The 21600-nt window shown below is 58.4% G+C and overlaps 1 protein-coding gene across 1 annotated transcript in view; it reads left to right on the plus strand.

The window, feature by feature from the left end:
• FNDC4 (fibronectin type III domain containing 4) overlaps positions 1-21010 on the plus strand; it is a 64588-nt gene extending 43578 nt beyond the window's left edge. The window contains exons 4-6 of the mRNA XM_077811474.1: positions 10395-10484; positions 19276-19409; positions 20905-21010. Coding sequence (XP_077667600.1) covers positions 10395-10484; positions 19276-19409; positions 20905-20940 — 260 coding nt within the window. The 3' untranslated portion in view covers positions 20941-21010. The remainder of the gene's footprint in view (positions 1-10394; positions 10485-19275; positions 19410-20904) is intronic.
• The last annotated feature ends 590 nt before the right edge of the window (positions 21011-21600 follow it).

Here is a 21600-nt window from a genome sequence, read left to right on the forward strand (position 1 = left end):
GGAGATGCAGCCCCTGCCCGCCCGCTTCTGCTCCCAGCCAGCACCTGGAGATGCAGCCCCTGCCCGCCCGCTTCTGCTCCCAGCCAGCAACTGGAGATGCAGCCCCTGCCCGCCCGCCCGCCTCTGCTCCCAGCCACCAACTGGAGATGCAGCCCCTGCCTGCCCGCTTCTGCTCCCAGCCAGCAACTGGAGATGCAGCCCCTGCCCGCCCGCCCGCCTCTGCTCCCAGCCAGCAACTGGAGATGCAGCCCCTGCCTGCCCGCCCGCCTCTGCTCCCAGCCAGCAACTGGAGATGCAGCCCCTGCCCGCCCGCCCGCCTCTGCTCCCAGCCAGCAACTGGAGATGCAGCCCCTGCCTGCCCGCCCGCCTCTGCTCCCAGCCAGCAACTGGAGATGCAGCCCCTGCCTGCCCGCCCGCTTCTGCTCCCAGCCAGCGACTGGAGATGCAGCCCCTGCCCGCCCGCCTGCTTCTGCTCCCAGCCAGCAACTGGAGATGCAGCCCCTGCCTGCCCGCTTCTGCTCCCAGCCAGCAACTGGAGATGCAGCCCCTGCCCGCCCGCCCGCTTCTGCTCTCAGCCAGCGACTGGAGATGCAGCCCCCGCCCGCCCGCTTCTGCTCCCAGCCAGCAACTGGAGATGCAGCCCCTGCCCGCCCGCTTCTGCTCCCAGCCAGCGACTGGAGATGCAGCCCCTGCCCCGCCCGCTTCTGCTCCCAGCCAGCAACTGGAGATGCAGCCCCTGCCTGCCCGCCCGCTTCTGCTCCCAGCCAGCAACTGGAGATGCAGCCCCCGCCCGCCTGCTTCTGCTCCCAGCCAGCAACTGGAGATGCAGCCCCTGCCTGCCCGCCCGCTTCTGCTCCCAGCCAGCAACTGGAGATGCAGCCCCTGCCCGCCCGCTTCTGCTCCCAGCCAGCACCTGGAGATGCAGCCCCTGCCCGCCTGCTTCTGCTCCCAGCCAGCACCTGGAGATGCAGCCCCTGCCCGCCCGCTTCTGCTCCCAGCCAGCACCTGGAGATGCAGCCCCTGCCCGCCCGCTTCTGCTCCCAGCCAGCAACTGGAGATGCAGCCCCTGCCCGCCCGCTTCTGCTCCCAGCCAGCAACTGGAGATGCAGCCCCTGCCCGCCTGCCTCTGCTCCCAGCCAGCAACTGGAGATGCAGCCCCTGCCCGCCTGCCTCTGCTCCCAGCCAGCAACTGGAGATGCAGCCCCTGCCCGCCCGCCCACTTCTGCTCCCAGCCAGCGACTGGAGATGCAGCCCCTGCCCGCCCGCTTCTGCTCCCAGCCAGCAACTGGAGATGCAGCCCCTGCCCGCCCGCCCACTTCTGCTCCCAGCCAGCGACTGGAGATGCAGCCCCTGCCTGCCCGCCCGCTTCTGCTCCCAGCCAGCGACTGGAGATGCAGCCCCTGCCTGCCCGCCTGCTTCTGCTCCCAGCCAGCGACTGGAGATGCAGCCCCTGCCTGCCCGCCTCTGCTCCCAGCCAGCAACTGGAGATGCAGCCCCTGCCTGCCCGCCCGCTTCTGCTCCCAGCCAGCAACTGGAGATGCAGCCCCTGCCCACCCGCTTCTGCTCCCAGCCAGCACCTGGAGATGCAGCCCCTGCCCGCCCGCTTCTGCTCCCAGCCAGCGACTGGAGATGCAGCCCCTGCCCGCCTGCTTCTGCTCCCAGCCAGCACCTGGAGATGCAGCCCCTGCCCGCCCGCTTCTGCTCCCAGCCAGCAACTGGAGATGCAGCCCCTGCCCGCCCGCTTCTGCTCCCAGCCAGCGACTGGAGATGCAGCCCCTGCCTGCCCGCCCGCTTCTGCTCCCAGCCAGCGACTGGAGATGCAGCCCCTGCCTGCCCGCCTGCCTCTGCTCCCAGCCAGCAACTGGAGATGCAGCCCCTGCCCGCCCGCTTCTGCTCCCAGCCAGCAACTGGAGATGCAGCCCCTGCCCGCCTGCTTCTGCTCCCAGCCAGCAACTGGAGATGCAGCCCCTGCCTGCCTGCTTCTGCTCCCAGCCAGCAACTGGAGATGCAGCCCCTGCCCGCCTGCCTCTGCTCCCAGCCAGCACCTGGAGATGCAGCCCCTGCCCGCCCGCTTCTGCTCCCAGCCAGCAACTGGAGATGCAGCCCCTGCCCGCCCGCCTGCCTCTGCTCCCAGCCAGCAACTGGAGATGCAGCACCTGCCTGCCCGCTTCTGCTCCCAGCCAGCAACTGGAGATGCAGCCCCTGCCTGCCCGCCCGCTTCTGCTCCCAGCCAGCAACTGGAGATGCAGCCCCTGCCTGCCTGCTTCTGCTCCCAGCCAGCAACTGGAGATGCAGCCCCTGCCTGCCCGCCCGCTTCTGCTCCCAGCCAGCAACTGGAGATGCAGCCCCTGCCTGCCCGCCTGCTTCTGCTCCCAGCCAGCAACTGGAGATGCAGCCCCTGCCTGCCCGCCTGCCTCTGCTCCCAGCCAGCACCTGGAGATGCAGCCCCTGCCCGCCCGCTTCTGCTCCCAGCCAGCAACTGGAGATGCAGCCCCTGCCCGCCCGCCTGCCTCTGCTCCCAGCCAGCAACTGGAGATGCAGCCCCTGCCTGCCCGCCCGCTTCTGCTCCCAGCCAGCAACTGGAGATGCAGCCCCTGCCTGCCCGCCCGCTTCTGCTCCCAGCCAGCAACTGGAGATGCAGCCCCTGCCCGCCCGCCTGCTTCTGCTCCCAGCCAGCGACTGGAGATGCAGCCCCTGCCTGCCCGCTTCTGCTCCCAGCCAGCGACTGGAGATGCAGCCCCTGCCTGCCCGCTTCTGCTCCCAGCCAGCGACTGGAGATGCAGCCCCTGCCTGCCTGCCCGCTTCTGCTCCCAGCCAGCACCTGGAGATGCAGCCCCTGCCCGCCCGCTTCTGCTCCCAGCCAGCACCTGGAGATGCAGCCCCTGCCTGCCCGCCTGCTTCTGCTCCCAGCCAGCGACTGGAGATGCAGCCCCTGCCTGCCCGCTTCTGCTCCCAGCCAGCGACTGGAGATGCAGCCCCTGCCTGCCCGCTTCTGCTCCCAGCCAGCACCTGGAGATGCAGCCCCTGCCCGCCCGCTTCTGCTCCCAGCCAGCACCTGGAGATGCAGCCCCTGCCCGCCCGCTTCTGCTCCCAGCCAGCACCTGGAGATGCAGCCCCTGCCCGCCCGCTTCTGCTCCCAGCCAGCACCTGGAGATGCAGCCCCTGCCCGCCCGCTTCTGCTCCCAGCCAGCACCTGGAGATGCAGCCCCTGCCCGCCCGCTTCTGCTCCCAGCCAGCAACTGGAGATGCAGCCCCTGCCTGCCCGCCCGCTTCTGCTCCCAGCCAGCAACTGGAGATGCAGCCCCTGCCTGCCCGCCCGCTTCTGCTCCCAGCCAGCAACTGGAGATGCAGCCCCTGCCTGTCCGCTTCTGCTCCCAGCCAGCAACTGGAGATGCAGCCCCTGCCCGCCCGCTTCTGCTCCCAGCCAGCAACTGGAGATGCAGCCCCTGCCCGCCTGCTTCTGCTCCCAGCCAGCAACTGGAGATGCAGCCCCTGCCCGCCCGCCCGCTTCTGCTCCCAGCCAGCGACTGGAGATGCAGCCCCTGCCCGCCCGCTTCTGCTCCCAGCCAGCAACTGGAGATGCAGCCCCTGCCCGCCCGCCCGCTTCTGCTCCCAGCCAGCAACTGGAGATGCAGCCCCTGCCTGCCCGCCCGCTTCTGCTCCCAGCCAGCAACTGGAGATGCAGCCCCTGCCTGCCCGCCCGCTTCTGCTCCCAGCCAGCAACTGGAGATGCAGCCCCTGCCCGCCCGCTTCTGCTCCCAGCCAGCACCTGGAGATGCAGCCCCTGCCCGCCCGACTGCTTCTGCTCCCAGCTAGCAACTGGAGATGCAGCCCCTGCCCGCCCGCTTCTGCTCCCAGCCAGCGACTGGAGATGCAGCCCCCGCCCGCCCGCTTCTGCTCCCAGCCAGCAACTGGAGATGCAGCCCCTGCCCGCCCGCTTCTGCTCCCAGCCAGCGACTGGAGATGCAGCCCCTGCCCGCCCGCTTCTGCTCCCAGCCAGCAACTGGAGATGCAGCCCCCGCCCGCCTGCTTCTGCTCCCAGCCAGCAACTGGAGATGCAGCCCCTGCCTGCCCGCCCGCTTCTGCTCCCAGCCAGCACCTGGAGATGCAGCCCCTGCCCGCCCGCTTCTGCTCCCAGCCAGCGACTGGAGATGCAGCCCCTGCCCGCCTGCTTCTGCTCCCAGCCAGCACCTGGAGATGCAGCCCCTGCCCGCCCGCTTCTGCTCCCAGCCAGCGACTGGAGATGCAGCCCCTGCCTGCCCGCCTCTGCTCCCAGCCAGCACCTGGAGATGCAGCCCCTGCCCGCCCGCTTCTGCTCCCAGCCAGCACCTGGAGATGCAGCCCCTGCCCGCCCGCTTCTGCTCCCAGCCAGCAACTGGAGATGCAGCCCCTGCCTGCCCGCCTCTGCTCCCAGCCAGCAACTGGAGATGCAGCCCCTGCCCGCCCGCCCGCTTCTGCTCCCAGCCAGCAACTGGAGATGCAGCCCCTGCCTGCCCGCTTCTGCTCCCAGCCAGCACCTGGAGATGCAGCCCCTGCCCGCCCGCTTCTGCTCCCAGCCAGCAACTGGAGATGCAGCCCCTGCCCGCCTGCTTCTGCTCCCAGCCAGCGACTGGAGATGCAGCCCCTGCCCGCCCGCCCGCTTCTGCTCCCAGCCAGCAACTGGAGATGCAGCCCCTGCCTGCCCGCCCGCTTCTGCTCCCAGCCAGCAACTGGAGATGCAGCCCCTGCCTGCCCGCCCGCTTCTGCTCCCAGCCAGCACCTGGAGATGCAGCCCCTGCCTGCCCGCTTCTGCTCCCAGCCTGCAACTGGAGATGCAGCCCCTGCCCGCCCGCTTCTGCTCCCAGCCAGCGACTGGAGATGCAGCCCCTGCCTGCCTGCCCGCTTCTGCTCCCAGCCAGCGACTGGAGATGCAGCCCCTGCCCGCCCGCTTCTGCTCCCAGCCAGCGACTGGAGATGCAGCCCCTGCCCGCCCGCTTCTGCTCCCAGCCAGCAACTGGAGATGCAGCCCCTGCCTGCCCGCTTCTGCTCCCAGCCAGCAACTGGAGATGCAGCCCCTGCCCGCCTGCCTCTGCTCCCAGCCAGCAACTGGAGATGCAGCCCCCTGCCCGCCCGCTTCTGCTCCCAGCCAGCAACTGGAGATGCAGCCCCTGCCTGCCCGCCCGCTTCTGCTCCCAGCCAGCAACTGGAGATGCAGCCCCTGCCCGCCCGCTTCTGCTCCCAGCCAGCAACTGGAGATGCAGCCCCTGCCCGCCTGCTTCTGCTCCCAGCCAGCAACTGGAGATGCAGCCCCTGCCTGCCTGCCTCTGCTCCCAGCCAGCGACTGGAGATGCAGCCCCTGCCTGCCCGCTTCTGCTCCCAGCCAGCAACTGGAGATGCAGCCCCTGCCTGCCTGCCTCTGCTCCCAGCCAGCAACTGGAGATGCAGCCCCTGCCTGCCCGCCTGCCTCTGCTCCCAGCCAGCACCTGGAGATGCAGCCCCTGCCCGCCTGCTTCTGCTCCCAGCCAGCACCTGGAGATGCAGCCCCTGCCCGCCCGCTTCTGCTCCCAGCCAGCAACTGGAGATGCAGCCCCTGCCCGCCCACCTGCCTCTGCTCCCAGCCAGCACCTGGAGATGCAGCCCCTGCCCGCCCGCTTCTGCTCCCAGCCATCAACTGGAGATGCAGCCCCTGCCCGCCCGCTTCTGCTCCCAGCCAGCAACTGGAGACGCAGCCCCTGCCTGCCCGCTTCTGCTCCCAGCCAGCACCTGGAGATGCAGCCCCTGCCCGCCCGCTTCTGCTCCCAGCCAGCGACTGGAGATGCAGCCCCTGCCCGCCCGCTTCTGCTCCCAGCCAGCGACTGGAGATGCAGCCCCTGCCCGCCCGCTTCTGCTCCCAGCCAGCGACTGGAGATGCAGCCCCTGCCTGCCCGCCCGCTTCTGCTCCCAGCCAGCAACTGGAGATGCAGCCCCTGCCTGCCCGCCCGCTTCTGCTCCCAGCCAGCGACTGGAGATGCAGCCCCTGCCCGCCTGCCTCTGCTCCCAGCCAGCAACTGGAGATGCAGCCCCTGCCCGCCCGCTTCTGCTCCCAGCCAGCACCTGGAGATGCAGCCCCTGCCTGCCCGCCTGCTTCTGCTCCCAGCCAGCAACTGGAGATGCAGCCCCTGCCCGCCCGCTTCTGCTCCCAGCCAGCACCTGGAGATGCAGCCCCTGCCTGCCCGCCTGCTTCTGCTCCCAGCCAGCAACTGGAGATGCAGCCCCTGCCTGCCTGCCCGCTTCTGCTCCCAGCCAGCAACTGGAGATGCAGCCCCTGCCCGCCTGCCTCTGCTCCCAGCCAGCAACTGGAGATGCAGCCCCTGCCCGCCTGCCTCTGCTCCCAGCCAGCAACTGGAGATGCAGCCCCTGCCCGCCCGCTTCTGCTCCCAGCCAGCACCTGGAGATGCAGCCCCTGCCTGCCCGCCTGCTTCTGCTCCCAGCCAGCAACTGGAGATGCAGCCCCTGCCCGCCCGCTTCTGCTCCCAGCCAGCAACTGGAGATGCAGCCCCTGCCTGCCTGCCTCTGCTCCCAGCCAGCGACTGGAGATGCAGCCCCTGCCCGCCCGCTTCTGCTCCCAGCCAGCACCTGGAGATGCAGCCCCTGCCCGCCCGCTTCTGCTCCCAGCCAGCGACTGGAGATGCAGCCCCTGCCTGCCCGCCCGCTTCTGCTCCCAGCCAGCACCTGGAGATGCAGCCCCTGCCCGCCCGCTTCTGCTCCCAGCCAGCACCTGGAGATGCAGCCCCTGCCCGCCCGCTTCTGCTCCCAGCCAGCAACTGGAGATGCAGCCCCTGCCCGCCCGCTTCTGCTCCCAGCCAGCAACTGGAGACGCAGCCCCTGCCTGCCCGCTTCTGCTCCCAGCCAGCACCTGGAGATGCAGCCCCTGCCCGCCCGCTTCTGCTCCCAGCCAGCGACTGGAGATGCAGCCCCTGCCCGCCCGCTTCTGCTCCCAGCCAGCGACTGGAGATGCAGCCCCTGCCCGCCCGCTTCTGCTCCCAGCCAGCGACTGGAGATGCAGCCCCTGCCTGCCCGCCCGCTTCTGCTCCCAGCCAGCAACTGGAGATGCAGCCCCTGCCCGCCCGCCCGCTTCTGCTCCCAGCCAGCGACTGGAGATGCAGCCCCTGCCTGCCCGCTTCTGCTCCCAGCCAGCAACTGGAGATGCAGCCCCTGCCTGCCCGCCTGCCTCTGCTCCCAGCCAGCAACTGGAGATGCAGCCCCTGCCTGCCCGCTTCTGCTCCCAGCCAGCACCTGGAGATGCAGCCCCTGCCCGCCCGCTTCTGCTCCCAGCCAGCACCTGGAGATGCAGCCCCCGCCCGCCCGCTTCTGCTCCCAGCCAGCAACTGGAGATGCAGCCCCTGCCTGCCCGCCTGCCTCTGCTCCCAGCCAGCAACTGGAGATGCAGCCCCTGCCTGCCCGCCCGCTTCTGCTCCCAGCCAGCGACTGGAGATGCAGCCCCTGCCTGCCTGCCTCTGCTCCCAGCCAGCAACTGGAGATGCAGCCCCTGCCCGCCCGCTTCTGCTCCCAGCCAGCACCTGGAGATGCAGCCCCTGCCCGCCCGCTTCTGCTCCCAGCCAGCACCTGGAGATGCAGCCCCTGCCCGCCCGCTTCTGCTCCCAGCCAGCAACTGGAGATGCAGCCCCCGCCCGCCCGCTTCTGCTCCCAGCCAGCACCTGGAGATGCAGCCCCTGCCCGCCCGCTTCTGCTCCCAGCCAGCAACTGGAGATGCAGCCCCTGCCTGCCCGCCTGCTTCTGCTCCCAGCCAGCGACTGGAGATGCAGCCCCTGCCTGCCCGCCCGCTTCTGCTCCCAGCCAGCACCTGGAGATGCAGCCCCTGCCCGCCCGCTTCTGCTCCCAGCCAGCACCTGGAGATGCAGCCCCCGCCCGCCCGCTTCTGCTCCCAGCCAGCAACTGGAGATGCAGCCCCTGCCCGCCCGCTTCTGCTCCCAGCCAGCACCTGGAGATGCAGCCCCTGCCTGCCCGCCCGCTTCTGCTCCCAGCCAGCAACTGGAGATGCAGCCCCTGCCCGCCTGCTTCTGCTCCCAGCCAGCAACTGGAGATGCAGCCCCTGCCCGCCTGCTTCTGCTCCCAGCCAGCAACTGGAGATGCAGCCCCTGCCCGCCCGCTTCTGCTCCCAGCCAGCGACTGGAGATGCAGCCCCTGCCTGCCCGCCTGCTTCTGCTCCCAGCCAGCGACTGGAGATGCAGCCCCTGCCTGCCCGCTTCTGCTCCCAGCCAGCGACTGGAGATGCAGCCCCTGCCCGCCCACTTCTGCTCCCAGCCAGCAACTGGAGATGCAGCCCCTGCCTGCCCGCCCGCTTCTGCTCCCAGCCAGCGACTGGAGATGCAGCCCCTGCCCGCCTGCTTCTGCTCCCAGCCAGCACCTGGAGCTGCAGCCCCTGCCTGCCCGCCTGCCTCTGCTCCCAGCCAGCACCTGGAGATGCAGCCCCTGCCCGCCCGCTTCTGCTCCCAGCCAGCAACTGGAGATGCAGCCCTTGCAATGCCTTTTAACTGAGCCTGTTGTGCTCTGATTGGCTGCTTCTCTGCAGCCTCTCTAGGCAGGCCTGGAGGACCCACCTTCAGTGCTCCTGGCCTGGGGTGCGGGTGGTAGGATCGTGAGAGCCTGGTGCAGCCAGTCACAAGGATCCCTGGGCGTGTGACACTGGGGAGGTCCCACAAAGGGTTAAACCTGCCATGTGGCTGCTGCAACACTCCAGCATCTCCGTCCAGGCTGGGTCCCGTCCGTCCTCCAGAGCCCGGGGCTCGCTCCGCCCCACACCCTGCTCCGGACGGGCAGCTGTGTTGATGCTCCTCGTGGGCACCATTGCCCAGGGGAGGAATCATAGAATCATAGAATATCAGGGTTGGAAGGGACCTCAGGAGGTCATCTAGTCCAATCCCCTGCTCAAAGCAGGACCAAGCCCCAATTAAATCAAAAGGAGCTGGCTGGGGCAAGTGCGCGGTGCAGGGTGGACAGCTCGGCGCCCGACCCTGGAGCCCCAGGCTCAGCCCTCGTCCTTCTCCCCCTCCAGGCAGTGGCTGTCTGGTGAGCTCTTGGCTCACGGCCCTGCCCTCCTTGTCTCCCCAGTGACTTCTCCCAGGGGCCAGCGGGCTCAGTCCTCTTCCTCCTGGAGGGGCGTGCTGGGCTGGGAGATGCCAACCATGGGCTTCCCCATTAGAAGAGGGATTTCTGGGTAAACTGGCTGGTTTCTGAAAGGCAGCCAGCGCCATCAGTCCAGTGCCGCTCTCTGCAGGGCCGGAGGCAGCTTGGATCTGGACTGGAGCCTGAGTTTTGTCCACACAGGACCAGGTTGGCCTGACCTGTGTTAAAGGGGGCAGCAGAGCCTTTGCACTGAGTGCTTTCCCCACACCTCCAGGTGCCATCCCAGTCCCTAGTCTCACCCCAGTGTTTGCCCTCGCTGACCCCTGACCCCTCTCTGGCTTCCCGTGTCGCTCTGCAGGCCCTGGCTGTGTCAGTCTCAATGGACTAAATGGGCCCAGAGAGCCCCAGACAGTAACGTGACCCTGTTGCTGTAAAACACAAAGCAGTTAAACAGCTTGCAGGCCTGACTCCAGCGACCTTGGCTTGCTTAGCACCTGGCAAATGCACTAGAAAACTCACACTCCCAGTTTGCAGAGCAACAGCGCCGCCCTTCGTGCAGCACGCTGACCACCTCCGCACGCAGCCTTCGTGCAGCACGCTGGCCACCTCCGCACGCATCCTCTGCTCTCCCCAGCCAGCTGCCGAGGGCTGGCACTGACCCTGGACTCTGACATGAGCAGGAGGTACATCATCATCCCAGGCCGAACCAGAAAGCAAGGAGCTGCTGCTGAGCAGGAGGTGTGAGCCCCTTAGGGTGGGTGGCAGATGCTGGAGTGTGGATGGAAGGGAGGCAGGTGGGGCAGCTCTGTCAGCATCCTGCTCCCCAGCACACACAGGCCTGCCAGACACAGACGCAGCCGTGCCCCAGGCCCCCCGGCTGGTGGGTATATGCCCCCTTTCCCTGGTGCACACGCCTCCCCCGACTATACCCCCATCTCCCGGGAAAAAGAGAAGGTGCTTTAACTCTCAAGGGACTGTCCGGGATCAGACCAGCCAGGCCAGCCTGCTGCCTCTGACCAGCCCCAGATGCCTCCGGGGCAGCAAAGGTGTGATTGGCTCAGGTGTCCCCTGCCCTTTACACAGCTGGGAGCTGAGGGGATGAAGCCCAGAGCCGTGTTTCCCCGCCCTCCACTTGTGTCCTGTTGGCCCCTACGGTTCTGGGAGTCTCCTCTGGCTCCGTGCCGGGGCTGGGTGCTGTTTCTCATCCGCCCGCAGCCGGGTGGGGGCTGCACAACCTGACAGCCCCACCAGGCCGGGCCACTCCACGCTGCACGGCGTGTGTCTTGCAGGTGACATCACTGTGGAAGGGCTGGACAAGCAGCGGCAGCTCCAGACCGGGGAGATTGTCATCATCGTGACGGTGCTGCTCATGTGGGCAGGTGAGGAAAGGGGGAGGGCCGGTGCTCACTGGCCACCACCCAGGGTCCCACCCCATGGGCCTCTGGCCCCTCTGGATTCCATACAGGGGTTGGGCTGGAAGGCAGACATGGGTGTGAAGGCGGGCGCAGGAGATGCAGCGGGCTGTGGCTCGAGTGGGGGCGGGGGGCGGGCAGCTGTAGGTGTGAAATAAGCTTTTGACACAGTCCCCAGTGACATTCTTGTAACGAACTAGGGAAATGTGTGCTAGATGAAACTAGTAGGTGCAAAACTGATTGCAAGACTGCACTGGAAGAGCCGTTGTCAATGGTTCGCTCTCACGCCAGGGGGCATATCCTATAGGTCAGCCCTGGGTCCAGTACCAGTCCCTGTTTTCATGAGTGATATGTGTAATGGAGTGGAGAGACTGCTTATAAAGTTTGTGGATGACACCAAGCTGGGAGGGGTTGCAACCACTTTGGAGGACAGGATTAGAACTCAAATTGGCCTTGACAAATTAGAGAATTGGTCTGAAAACAACAAGATGAAATTCAGTAAAGACAAGGGCAAAGTCCACGTGCAGTGTTGCTGTAGCCACATTGGACCCAGGATGTTAGAGATACCGGGGGGGTGAGGTAATATCTTTTATTGGATCAGCGTCTGTTGGTGAGAGAGACAAACTTTCAAGCTTACACTTGAGACCTGAAGGTGGGACAAGAATAATGAACTTAATCTGCAGCAAGGGAGATTTAGATTAGGTTTTAGGGAAAACTTTCTAACTCTAAGAGTAGTTACGCTCTGGAACAGGCTTCCAGGGGAGACTGTGGAATCCCCATCATGAGAGGTCTTTAGGAACAGGTTGGACAGACCCTGTCAGGCACAGTCTAGGTTTACTTGGTCGTATCACAGTGCAGGGGCTGGACTTGGTGAAAGTCAATTGACCCTGACTACAGATAACCAGCTGAGCCATCGAGGCGTCTAGACAGACTTATGTGGAGTGCTGGGGAGGAGCCGGTGCTCGTGGCACATGTAGGTACCAGTGGCGTAGGGAAGGGGAGGAGAGACGCCCTGGAGGCCAAATTTAGGCTGCTAGGAGAGAGACTGAAATCCAGGACCTCTAGGGTGGCATTCTCAGAAATGCTTCCAGTTCCAGGCGCAAGGCCAGGTGGGCAGGCAGAGCTTTGGAGTCTCAATGCGCGGATGAGATGATGGTGTAGGGAGGAGGGGTTTAGATTTATTAGGAACTGGGGAAACTTTTGGGATAGGGGGAGCCTATACAGGAAGGATGGGCTCCACCTAAACCAGAGTGGATCCAGACTGCTGGCACTTCACATTAAAAAAGTTGCAGAGCAGTTTTTAAACTAAGAGATGGGGGAAAGCTGATTGCTGCAGAGGAGCATGTGGATCGGACAGAGACTTCTCTTAGAGGAGAGTCTATTGATAGAGATTCTCTAGGTTTTAGGAAGGAGGAGGGGGATGAAAGAGGATAAAGTATGGGCCAGATCAGACGAGAAGATTCACATTAAAAAGAATCTGACACATCAGGAAAGGGCAGACAAATAAACAGTGACAAGATTTTAAAGTGCTTGTACACAAATGCGAGAAGTCTAACTAATAAGATGGGTGAACTAGAGTGCCTCGTGTTAAAGGAGGATATTGATATAATAGGCATCACAGAAACCTGGTGGAGCGAGGACAATCAATGGGACATAATCATTCATAAGAACATAAGAATGGCTGTGTTGGGTCAGACCAAAGGTCCATCCAGCCCAGTATCCTGTCTACCGACAGTGGCCCATGCCAGGTGCCCCAGAGGGAGTGAACCTAACAGGTAATGATCATTGATCTCTCTCCTGCCATCCATCTCCACCCTCTGACAAACAGAGGCTATGGACACCATTCCTTACCCATCCTGGCTCATCGCCATTAATGGACTTAACCTCCATGAATTTATCCAGTTCTCTTTTAAACCCTGTTATAGTCCTAGCCTTCACAACCTCCTCAGGCAAGGAGTTCCACAGGTTGACTGTGCTCTGAGTAAAGAAGATCTTCCTTTTATTTGTTTTAAACCTGCTGCCCATTAATTTCATTTGGTGGCCTCTAGTTCTTATATTATGGGAACAAGTAAATAACTTTTCCTTATTCACTTTCTCCACACCACTCATGATTTTATAGACCTCTATCCTATCCCCCCTTAGTCTCCTCTTTTCCACGCTGAAAAATCCCAGCCTCTTTCCGGGGTACAAAATATATTGGAAGGACAGAACAGGTCATGTGGGGGGGGGAAGGGAAGTGGCACTATATGTGAAAGAAAATGTAGACTCAAATGAAGTAATAATCTTAAATGAATCCACATGTTCCATAGAATCTCTATGGATAGTAATTCCATGCTCTAATAAGAATATAACAGTAGGGATCTATTACCGACCACCTGACCAGGACAGTGATAGTGACGATGAAATGCTTTAAGGGAGATTAGAGAGGCTATCAAAATAAAAAACTCAATAATAGTGGGGGATTTCAATTATCCCCATACTGACTGAGTACATGTCACCTCAGGACGAAATGCAGAGACAAAATTTCTTGATACTTTCAATGACTGCTTCTTAGAGCAGCTGGTACAGGAACCCACAAGGGGAGAGGCAACTCTCGATCTAGTCCTGAGTGGAGCACAGGATCTGGTCCAAGAGGTAACTATAACAGGACCGTTTGGAAATAATGACTATAATATAACAACATTTAACATTCTGGTGGTGGGAAGAACACCTCAGCAGCCCAACCCTGTGACATTTAATTTCAGAAAGGGGAACTATGCAAAAATGAGGCGGTTAGTGAAACAGAAATTAAAAGGTACAGTGACTAGAGTGAAATCATAGAATCATAGAATCATAGAATCATAGAATATCAGGGTTGGAAGGGACCTCAGGAGGTCATCTAGTCCAACCCCCTGCTCAAAGCAGGACCAATCCCCAACTAAATCATCCCAGCCAGGGCTTTGTCAAGCCTGACCTTGAAAACTTCTAAGGAAGGAGATTCTACCACCTCCCTAGGTAACGCATTCCAGTGTTTCACCACCCTCCTAGTGAAAAAGTTTTTCCTAATATCCAACCTAAACCTCCCCCACTGCAACTTGAGACCATTACTCCTTGTCCTGTCCTCTTCTACCACTGAGAATAGTTTAGAACCATCCTCTCTGGAACCACCTCTCAGGTAGTTGAAAGCAGCTATCAAATCCCCCCTCATTCTTCTCTTCTGGAGACTAAACAATCCCAGTTCCCTCAGCCTCTCCTCATAAGTCATGTGTTCCAGACCCCTAATCATTTTTGTTGCCCTTCGCTGGACTCTCTCCAATTTATCCACATCCTTCTTGTAGTGTGGGGCCCAAAACTGGACACAGTACTCCAGATGAGGCCTCACCAATGTCGAATAGAGGGGGACGATCATGTCCCTCGATCTGCTGGCAATGCCCCTACTTATACATCCCAAAATGCCATTGGCCTTCTTGGCAACAAGGGCACACTGCTGACTCATATCCAGCTTCTCGTCCACTGTCACCCTTAGGTCCTTTTCCACAGAAGTGCTGCCTAGCCATTCGGTCCCTAGTCTGTAGCTGTGCATTGGGTTCTTCCGTCCTAAGTGCAGGACCCTGCACTTATCCTTATTGAACCTCATCAGATTTCTTTTGGCCCAATCCTCCAATTTGTCTAGGTCCCTCTGTATCCTATCCCTGCCCTCCAGTGTATCTACCACTCCTCCCAGTTTAGGAGGAGTGGTAGATACGCTGCAAGCTGCATGGACACTTTTCAAAGACACCATAATAGAGGCCCAACTTAAATGTATACCCCAAAATAAAAAACACAACAAAAAAACTAAAAAAAAGAGCCACCATGGCTTAACAACCATGTAAAAGAAGCAGCAAGAGATAAAAAGGCATCTTTTAAAAAGTGGAAGGCAAATCCTAGTGAGGTAAATAGAAGGGAGCATAAACGCTGCCAAATTAAGTGTAAAAAGGTAATAAGAAAAGCCAAAAAGGAGTTTGAAGAACAGCTAGCCAAAAACTCAACAGGTAATTACAAAATGTTTTTCAAGTACATCAGAAGCAGGAAGCCTGCTAAACAACCAGTGCGGCCCCTGGGCAATCGAGATACAGAAGGAGCCCGTAAAGACGATAAAGTCATCGCGGAGAAACTAAATGAATTCTTTGCTTCAGTCTTCACGGCTGAGGATGTGAGGGAGATTCCTAAACCTGAGCCGTCTTTTGTAGGTGACAAATCAGAGGAATTTGTCACAGATTGAAGTGTCACTAGAGGAGGTTTTGGAATTAATTGAGAAACTGAACAGTAACAAGTCACCGGGCCCAGACGGCATCACCCAAGAGCTCTGAAAGAACTCAAATGTGAAATTGTGGAACTATTAACTATGGTTTGTATCCTGTCCTTTAAATCAGCTTCTGTACCCAATGACTGGAAGATAGCTAATGTAACGCCAATATTTAAAAAGGGCTCTAGAGGTGATCCCGGCAATTACAGACCAGTAAGTCTGACGTCAGTACCGGGCAAATTAGTTGAAACAATAGTAAAGAACAAAATTGTCAGACACATAGAAGAACATAAATTGTTGTGCAAAAGCCAACATGGTTTCTGTAAAGGGAGATCATGTTTTACTGATCTATTCGAGCTCTTTGAGGGGGTCAACAAACATGTGGCCAAGGGGGAGCCAGTGGACATAGTGTACTTAGATTTCCAGGAAGCCTTTGACAAGGTCCCTCACCAAAGGCTCTTACATAAATTAAGTTGTCATGGGATAAGAGGGAAGATCCTTTCATAGATTGACAACGGGTTAAAAGACAGGGAACAAAGGGTAGGAATAAATGGTAAATTTTCAGAATGGAGAGGGGTAACCAGTGGTGTTCCCCAAGGGTCAGTCCTACGACCAATCCTATTCAACTTATTCATAAATGATCTGGAGAAAGGGGTAAACAGTGAGGTGCCAAAGTTTGCAGATGATACTAAACTGCTCAAGATAGTTAAGACCAAAGCAGACTGTGAAGAACTTCAAAAAGATCTCACAAATCTAAGTGATTGGGCAACAAAATGGCAAATGAAATTTAATGTGGATAAATGTAAAGTAATGCACATTGGAAAAAATAACCCCAACTATACATACAATATGATGAGGGCTAATTTAGCTACAACTAATCGGGAGAAAGATCTTGGAGTCATCGTGGATAGTTCTCTGAAGACGTCCACGCAGTGTGCAGCGGCAGTCAAAAAAGCAAACGTGATGTTAGGAATCATCAAAGAATAAGACGGAGAATATCTTATTGCCCTTATATAAATCCATGGTACGCCCACATCTTGAATACTGCATACAGATGTGGTCCCCTCATCTCAAAAAAGATAGACTGGCATTAGAAAAGGTTCAGAAAAGGGCAACTAAAATGATTAGGGGTTTGGAACGGGTCCCATATGAGGAGAGATTAAAGAGGCTAGGACTTTTCAGCTTGGAAAAGAGGAGACTAAGGGGAGATAGGATAGAGGTCTATAAAATCATGAGTGGTGTGGAGAAAGTGAATAAGGAAAAGTTATTTACTTGTTCCCATAATATAAGAACTAGGGGTCACCAAATGAAATTAATGGGTAGCAGGTTTAAAACAAATAAAAGGACCTTCTTCTTCGCTCAGCGCACAGTCAACCTGTGGAACTCCTTGCCTGAGAAGGTTGTGAAGGTTAGGACTATAACAGGGTTTAAAAGAGAATGGATAAATTCATGGAGGTTAAGTCCATTAATGGCGATGAGCCAGGATGGGTAAGGAATAACGTCCCTAGACTCTGTTTGTCAGAGGGTGGAGATGGATGTCAGGAGAGAGATCAATGATCATTACCTGTTAGGTTCACTCCCTCTGGGGCACCTGGTATTGGCCACTGTCGGAAGACAGGATACTGGGCTGGATGGACCTTTGGTCTGATCCAGTACGGCCATTCTTATGTTCTTATGAGCCTGATCTCCCTGCTGTAGCTAAGAGGACTCTGGTGATCCTTGGACATATATGCAAGGGTAAGGAGGTGTTATTTCCTCTTCGCTTTGCATTAGTGGGACCACTGCTAGATACTGTGTCTGGTTCTGGGCCCACCCTTCAAAAAAGATTGCAACGAGTTGGAAAGGGTTCAGAAGAGAGTGACACGCAGTGTGGGTCTGCCTGAGTACACAGACGCACACTTGGGGGCGGGAGCTAACGCGCTATCAGTAACAGCGTGGCCAATGCAGCAGCAGGAGAGATTCTGGCTGGACACCAGAGCTCAGCTCCCAGGCTCGCGAGGTTAGGCTGCTACTGGCCTGCAGTGGGCATCCTGCGATTTTTAGCTCCAGCCCCGCTAACGGAAGTCAGTCCCCCCGGGCTGGGAGACCCACTCCCAGCTGCACTGCTGACACCCTGTCTGAGGCCTGGAAAGCGTGCCTCCGAGTGAAAGACTCCAGGAGCCCAACCTGCTTAATGCAGGAGAAGGTTAAGAGGGAGGGGGCTCTTTGGGGCAGTCTACCCAGAGATTCCCAGACTCTAGGCCGGAAAGGACTCTCATGATTTTCTAGTCTGACCTGCATAACACAAGCTAGAGAACCTGCCTCAGTGATTTCTGCAGCCGGCCCATTACTTCCCATGGAGCTATTAAAAGCACACCCAGTCTTAATGTAAAGACTCCAAGCAAAGGAGAATTCACCACTCCCCTCGGTCAGTCATTCCAATGGACAATTGCCATTTTGCCAGGGTGTGAGGTCTAAGGGGGGCAGGATAGGGGGCAACACAAGAGCTAGGCAAAAGTTTTAATCAAAATGTATTTTTGATGACAGAGGCTTTATGAAGTAAACCAAACCTTTGTGAACAATGTTTTTTTTTCTACGATTTTAGATTTTTTGATTAAATGAGATTTTGTTGCGATTTTTTTTCTTTCTTCTCTTTTTCCTCTGCACATGGTATTGATGAGACTGAAACTGGATACTGCAGCCAGTCCTGGTGTCCACATTTTAAACAGGATGTTGAAAAATTGGAGACCATGCAGAAAATAGCTATCAAATTATTCAAAGGCTGGAGAAAACAAGTGAGAGACTTAAAGGGCTCAATCTGTTTAGTTATGAAAAAGAAGATTACAAGGTGAATTGTCTAATTACCTTCATGGGGAGAAAACCCCAAGTACTAACAGGCTCTTTGGTCTACCAGTAAAAGGCAAATAAGAACCAATGAAGCCAGACAAATTCAAAGGAGAAATTAGGCACAAATGTTTAACAGTGAGGGTGATGAGCCATTGGGACAAACTCTCAAGGAAGCAGTGGAGTCTCATCTCTTGATGTCTTAAAATCAAGCCATGCTGCTTTTCTGGAAAATATTTTAGGGGGGAGTTGTGGGATGGGGTAGGGTGTTGGGGAGTTGTGGGGAGGGATGGTGTTGGGGGAGTTGTGGGGAGGGGTGGTGTTGGGGGGATGGTGTTGGGGGAGATGTGGGAAAAGGGTGTCGTGGGGAAAGGTGGGGTGCTGGGGGAGTTGTGGGGAAAGATGGGATGTTGTGATGAAGGGGAGTTGTGGGGAGGGTTGGTGTTGGGGGGATGGTGTTGGAGGAGTTGTGGGGAGGGGCGGTGTTGGGGGGATGGTGTTGGGGGAGATGTGGGAAAAGGGTGTCGTGGGTAAAGGTGGGGTGCTGGGGGAGTTGTGGGGAAAGATGGGATGTTGTGAGGAACGGGAGTTGTGGGGAGGGATGGTGTTGGGGGAGTTGTGGGGAGGGGTGGTGTTGGGGGAGTTGTGGGGAGGGTGGTGTTGGGGGAGATGTGGGAAAAGGGTGTCGTGGGGAAAGGTGGGATGCTGGGGGAGTTGTGAGGAGGGGTGGTGTTCAAGGTGGGTGTTGTTGGAAGAAGGTGGTATTTGGGGCAATGTGGGCAAGGGGTGGTGTTGTGGGTGTTGCGGGGGGAGTTGTAGGGTGGGGGTGGTGTTGGGGAAGACGTAGGGAAGAGGTGTTGTGGGGAAAGATGGGATGTTGTGGGGAAGGGGAGTTGTGGGGAGGGTTGGTGTTGGGGGGATGGTGTTGGGGGAGTTGTGGGGAGGGGCGGTGTTGGGGGAGATGTGGGAAAAGGGTGTCGTGGGGAAAGGTGGGATGCTGGGGGAGTTGTGAGGAGGGGTGGTGTTCAAGGTGGGTGTTGTTGGAAGAAGGTGGTATTTGGGGCAATGTGGGCAAGGGGTGGTGTTGTGGGTGTTGCGGGGGGAGTTGTAGGGTGGGGGTGGTGTTGGGGAAGACGTAGGGAAGAGGTGTTGTGGGGAAGGGGAGTTGTGGGGAGGGTTGGTGTTGGGGGGATGGTGTTGGGGGAGTTGTGGGGAGGGGCGGTGTTGGGGGAGATGTGGGAAAAGGGTGTCGTGGGGAAAGGTGGGATGCTGGGGGAGTTGTGAGGAGGGGTGGTGTTCGAGGTGGGTGTTGTTGGAAGAAGGTGGTATTTGGGGCAATGTGGGCAAGGGGTGGTGTTGGCGGTGTTGTGGGGAGGGGGTGTTGGGCAAGATGTAGGGAAGAGGTGTTGTGGGGAAAGGTGCGGTGCTGGGGGAGTTGTGGGAAAGGGTGGTGTTGGAGGTATTGGGGGGAAGGGGAGTTGTGAGGAGGGGTGGTGTTGGGGTACTTCCAGGGGGGTGGTGTTGGAGACATGTGAGTTGCAGGAAGGGCACAGTGTTGGGGGATGGTGGTGTTGGAAGAAGGTGATATTTGGGGCAGTGTTGTGGGCAGGGGGTGGTGTTGGGCACAGTGTTGGGGACACCCCCTCAAACCATGCCTGTCTCTCCCTGCAGCGGTGATCGCGCTCTTCTGCAGACAGTATGACATTATCAAGGACAACGACTCCAACAACAACAAGGAAAAGACCAAGCCATCCTCAGAGCACAGCACCCCGGAGCGACCCACGGGGGGGCTCCTGCGCAGCAAGGTAACAGTGGGGAGCGGGTTACTGGGGGATGGGGTCTGTGTGTGCGAGTCACTGGGGGTGGTCGTGTGGTAAGAGACCTCAGATTTCTTAAGACAAGGAGCAGTTTGGGGCAGGGACTGTCTCTTAGTATAGTCATGGGCAGCAGCCAATGGAAGGGATCCCCAACCCCCATGGCTCTTTGGAGTTAACCCTGGTAATAATAAATATGGGGTAACGGGGCTCCTTTGAGGCTGCCAGTTCTGTTGTTTGTTTAGTGAATTTTAGCCAAGAACAGTGTGGCCGGCACAAGGCTCAGTAACCAGAGAGGGTGATAATCTCCACCTCCAGCCACAGCAAGCTGCCTGCTCTCTGATACTCATTCTTCTTTGATTACAAGGCCAGAAGGGACCACTTGTGATCATCTAGTCTGACCTCCTGTATGACACAGTCCGTATGACCCCATATCAGCTTATCCATTAGTCTCTTGGGATTGATATCAGGTTGATTGGCCTATAGTTATCCAAATCATCTTGCTCGCCCTTTTTGAATACTGGCACAACACTAGAGTTCTTCCAGTCATTTGGAATTTCTCTAGTGGTCTGAGTTATTAACAATGAACACCAGCAGCCAGAGATCCTCAGCCAACTCTTTTTTACTCTTCTGTGACAGTTCTCATAGCCTGAGAGCTGATTTTAAAATGTTTATCCCTAATAGATGATTTTTAACATTCTCCCCAGTTACTAATGGCCTGGAAAGAACTTCATCTCCATGTGATACAAGCAGTTGTTATCTGTCTGTCTCAGGGTTTCATACAGCTGCCCATCACCACGTATCTGAGCACCTTCCACCTGAAACTCACAGCAATCGCCCAGTCCCTAGAGACTGGGGTGGCTGGCTCGTCTCATTTTGGGGCAAAATCTCCATTTGGAGAGGGATTTGGGGTTTTTTTTTTCCTAATGTTATTTTCTCTGTGTTGGTCAGTTGGGTTTCTTAGGGGCGTGGGGGGCAGTGCTGGTGGGTTGGGCTTATTGGGGAGGGAAGGGGGGCAGTCAGGGGCAGAAGGGAATGGTAGCAGTGGGTTGGATGGGGAGGGGGCGCAATGTTTTTTATCTGCATTTTGTGCAGGGAGTCAGTTCACCTTGAAGTGCTTTAGTCTCTGTTGAGTCTCAAGTTTTATAAAGAAACCACGAGGAGAGGCTAAAGCCAGAGCATGGCACCAGGCCGGGGAGGCGGGTGTGTGCCGCTGCTCCGCCCGTGGCTGGGGTGCACCTGCACTGCTTGGCCCGGCGGGCGGGGGGGAGGATGCTGCCACTGGGCTCATGGAAGAGGGGAGCGCACCCCCCACTTGGCACATCGGTGGAACTCTCAGAAGTGCTCAGTACCCACAACTGGGACCAGATCTCCGAAAGAGCTCAGCACAGCGGATCCCTGTGGCGCTGGGCGCGCTGAACCCAGGAGGAATCTGGTCCTGAGCATTTTGGAAAATCCGGTCTTAATGCTGATTTTTCTCTTGTAGAAAAAGTCTCTATCTGTCAATATCATTGAGGTGTGAGCACAGATCAGCTCTGGATCCGAGGGCCCTGGGAATGCTGCCAGAGCCGAGGAAGATCATGGGATAAAAGGACAACACCAGGCTGCCAGCCTGCAACCCTCAGCATGCAAAGACTTGTTTATCAGAAATTATGCTTCTTCCAAGGCCTTCTCCCCATGAGGGGATCTGCATGGAGACCGTTTGGATGATGCATGCAGAACTCAGCCTCACACCCATCATGTAATCGCCCATGGGCCGCTCGGGAGTCAATGGGGAGCCTGGAACAGCACCGAAAGAACAAACAGCAATACCGGATTTCAAGGGATGCGGGAGCCTCCTGTTGATGCAGGGATAATGTCGTGGAAGTGGGCTCTCATGGCCCTGTCACTCAGCAGCTGTTACGTAAACGGCAGTGTGTCCTCATGTTCACGCCTGTTACAGCCTTAGGTATGGCCAGACCTAAGCCAGGCTGCAGACATAGCTCCAGTCACCAGAGAGCCCTAGAAGGGGCCTAGCTCTCATTCAGCGCGCCTGGAGCCTCAGAGGGATTTTCTGTTTGTTTACGGTCCCAGAGAAGTGCCCACTTTCCAGCTCCCTAACCCTGCAAGCCTAGACTGTGGGGCCCACGGAGGTGGAGCAGGTGCTAGCTCAGGAACGGCTGCCAAGAGAACTGATCGGAGC

Source organism: Eretmochelys imbricata, chromosome 3 (assembly GCF_965152235.1).
Source record: "Eretmochelys imbricata isolate rEreImb1 chromosome 3, rEreImb1.hap1, whole genome shotgun sequence".
Lineage (NCBI taxonomy): Eukaryota > Metazoa > Chordata > Testudines > Cheloniidae > Eretmochelys > Eretmochelys imbricata.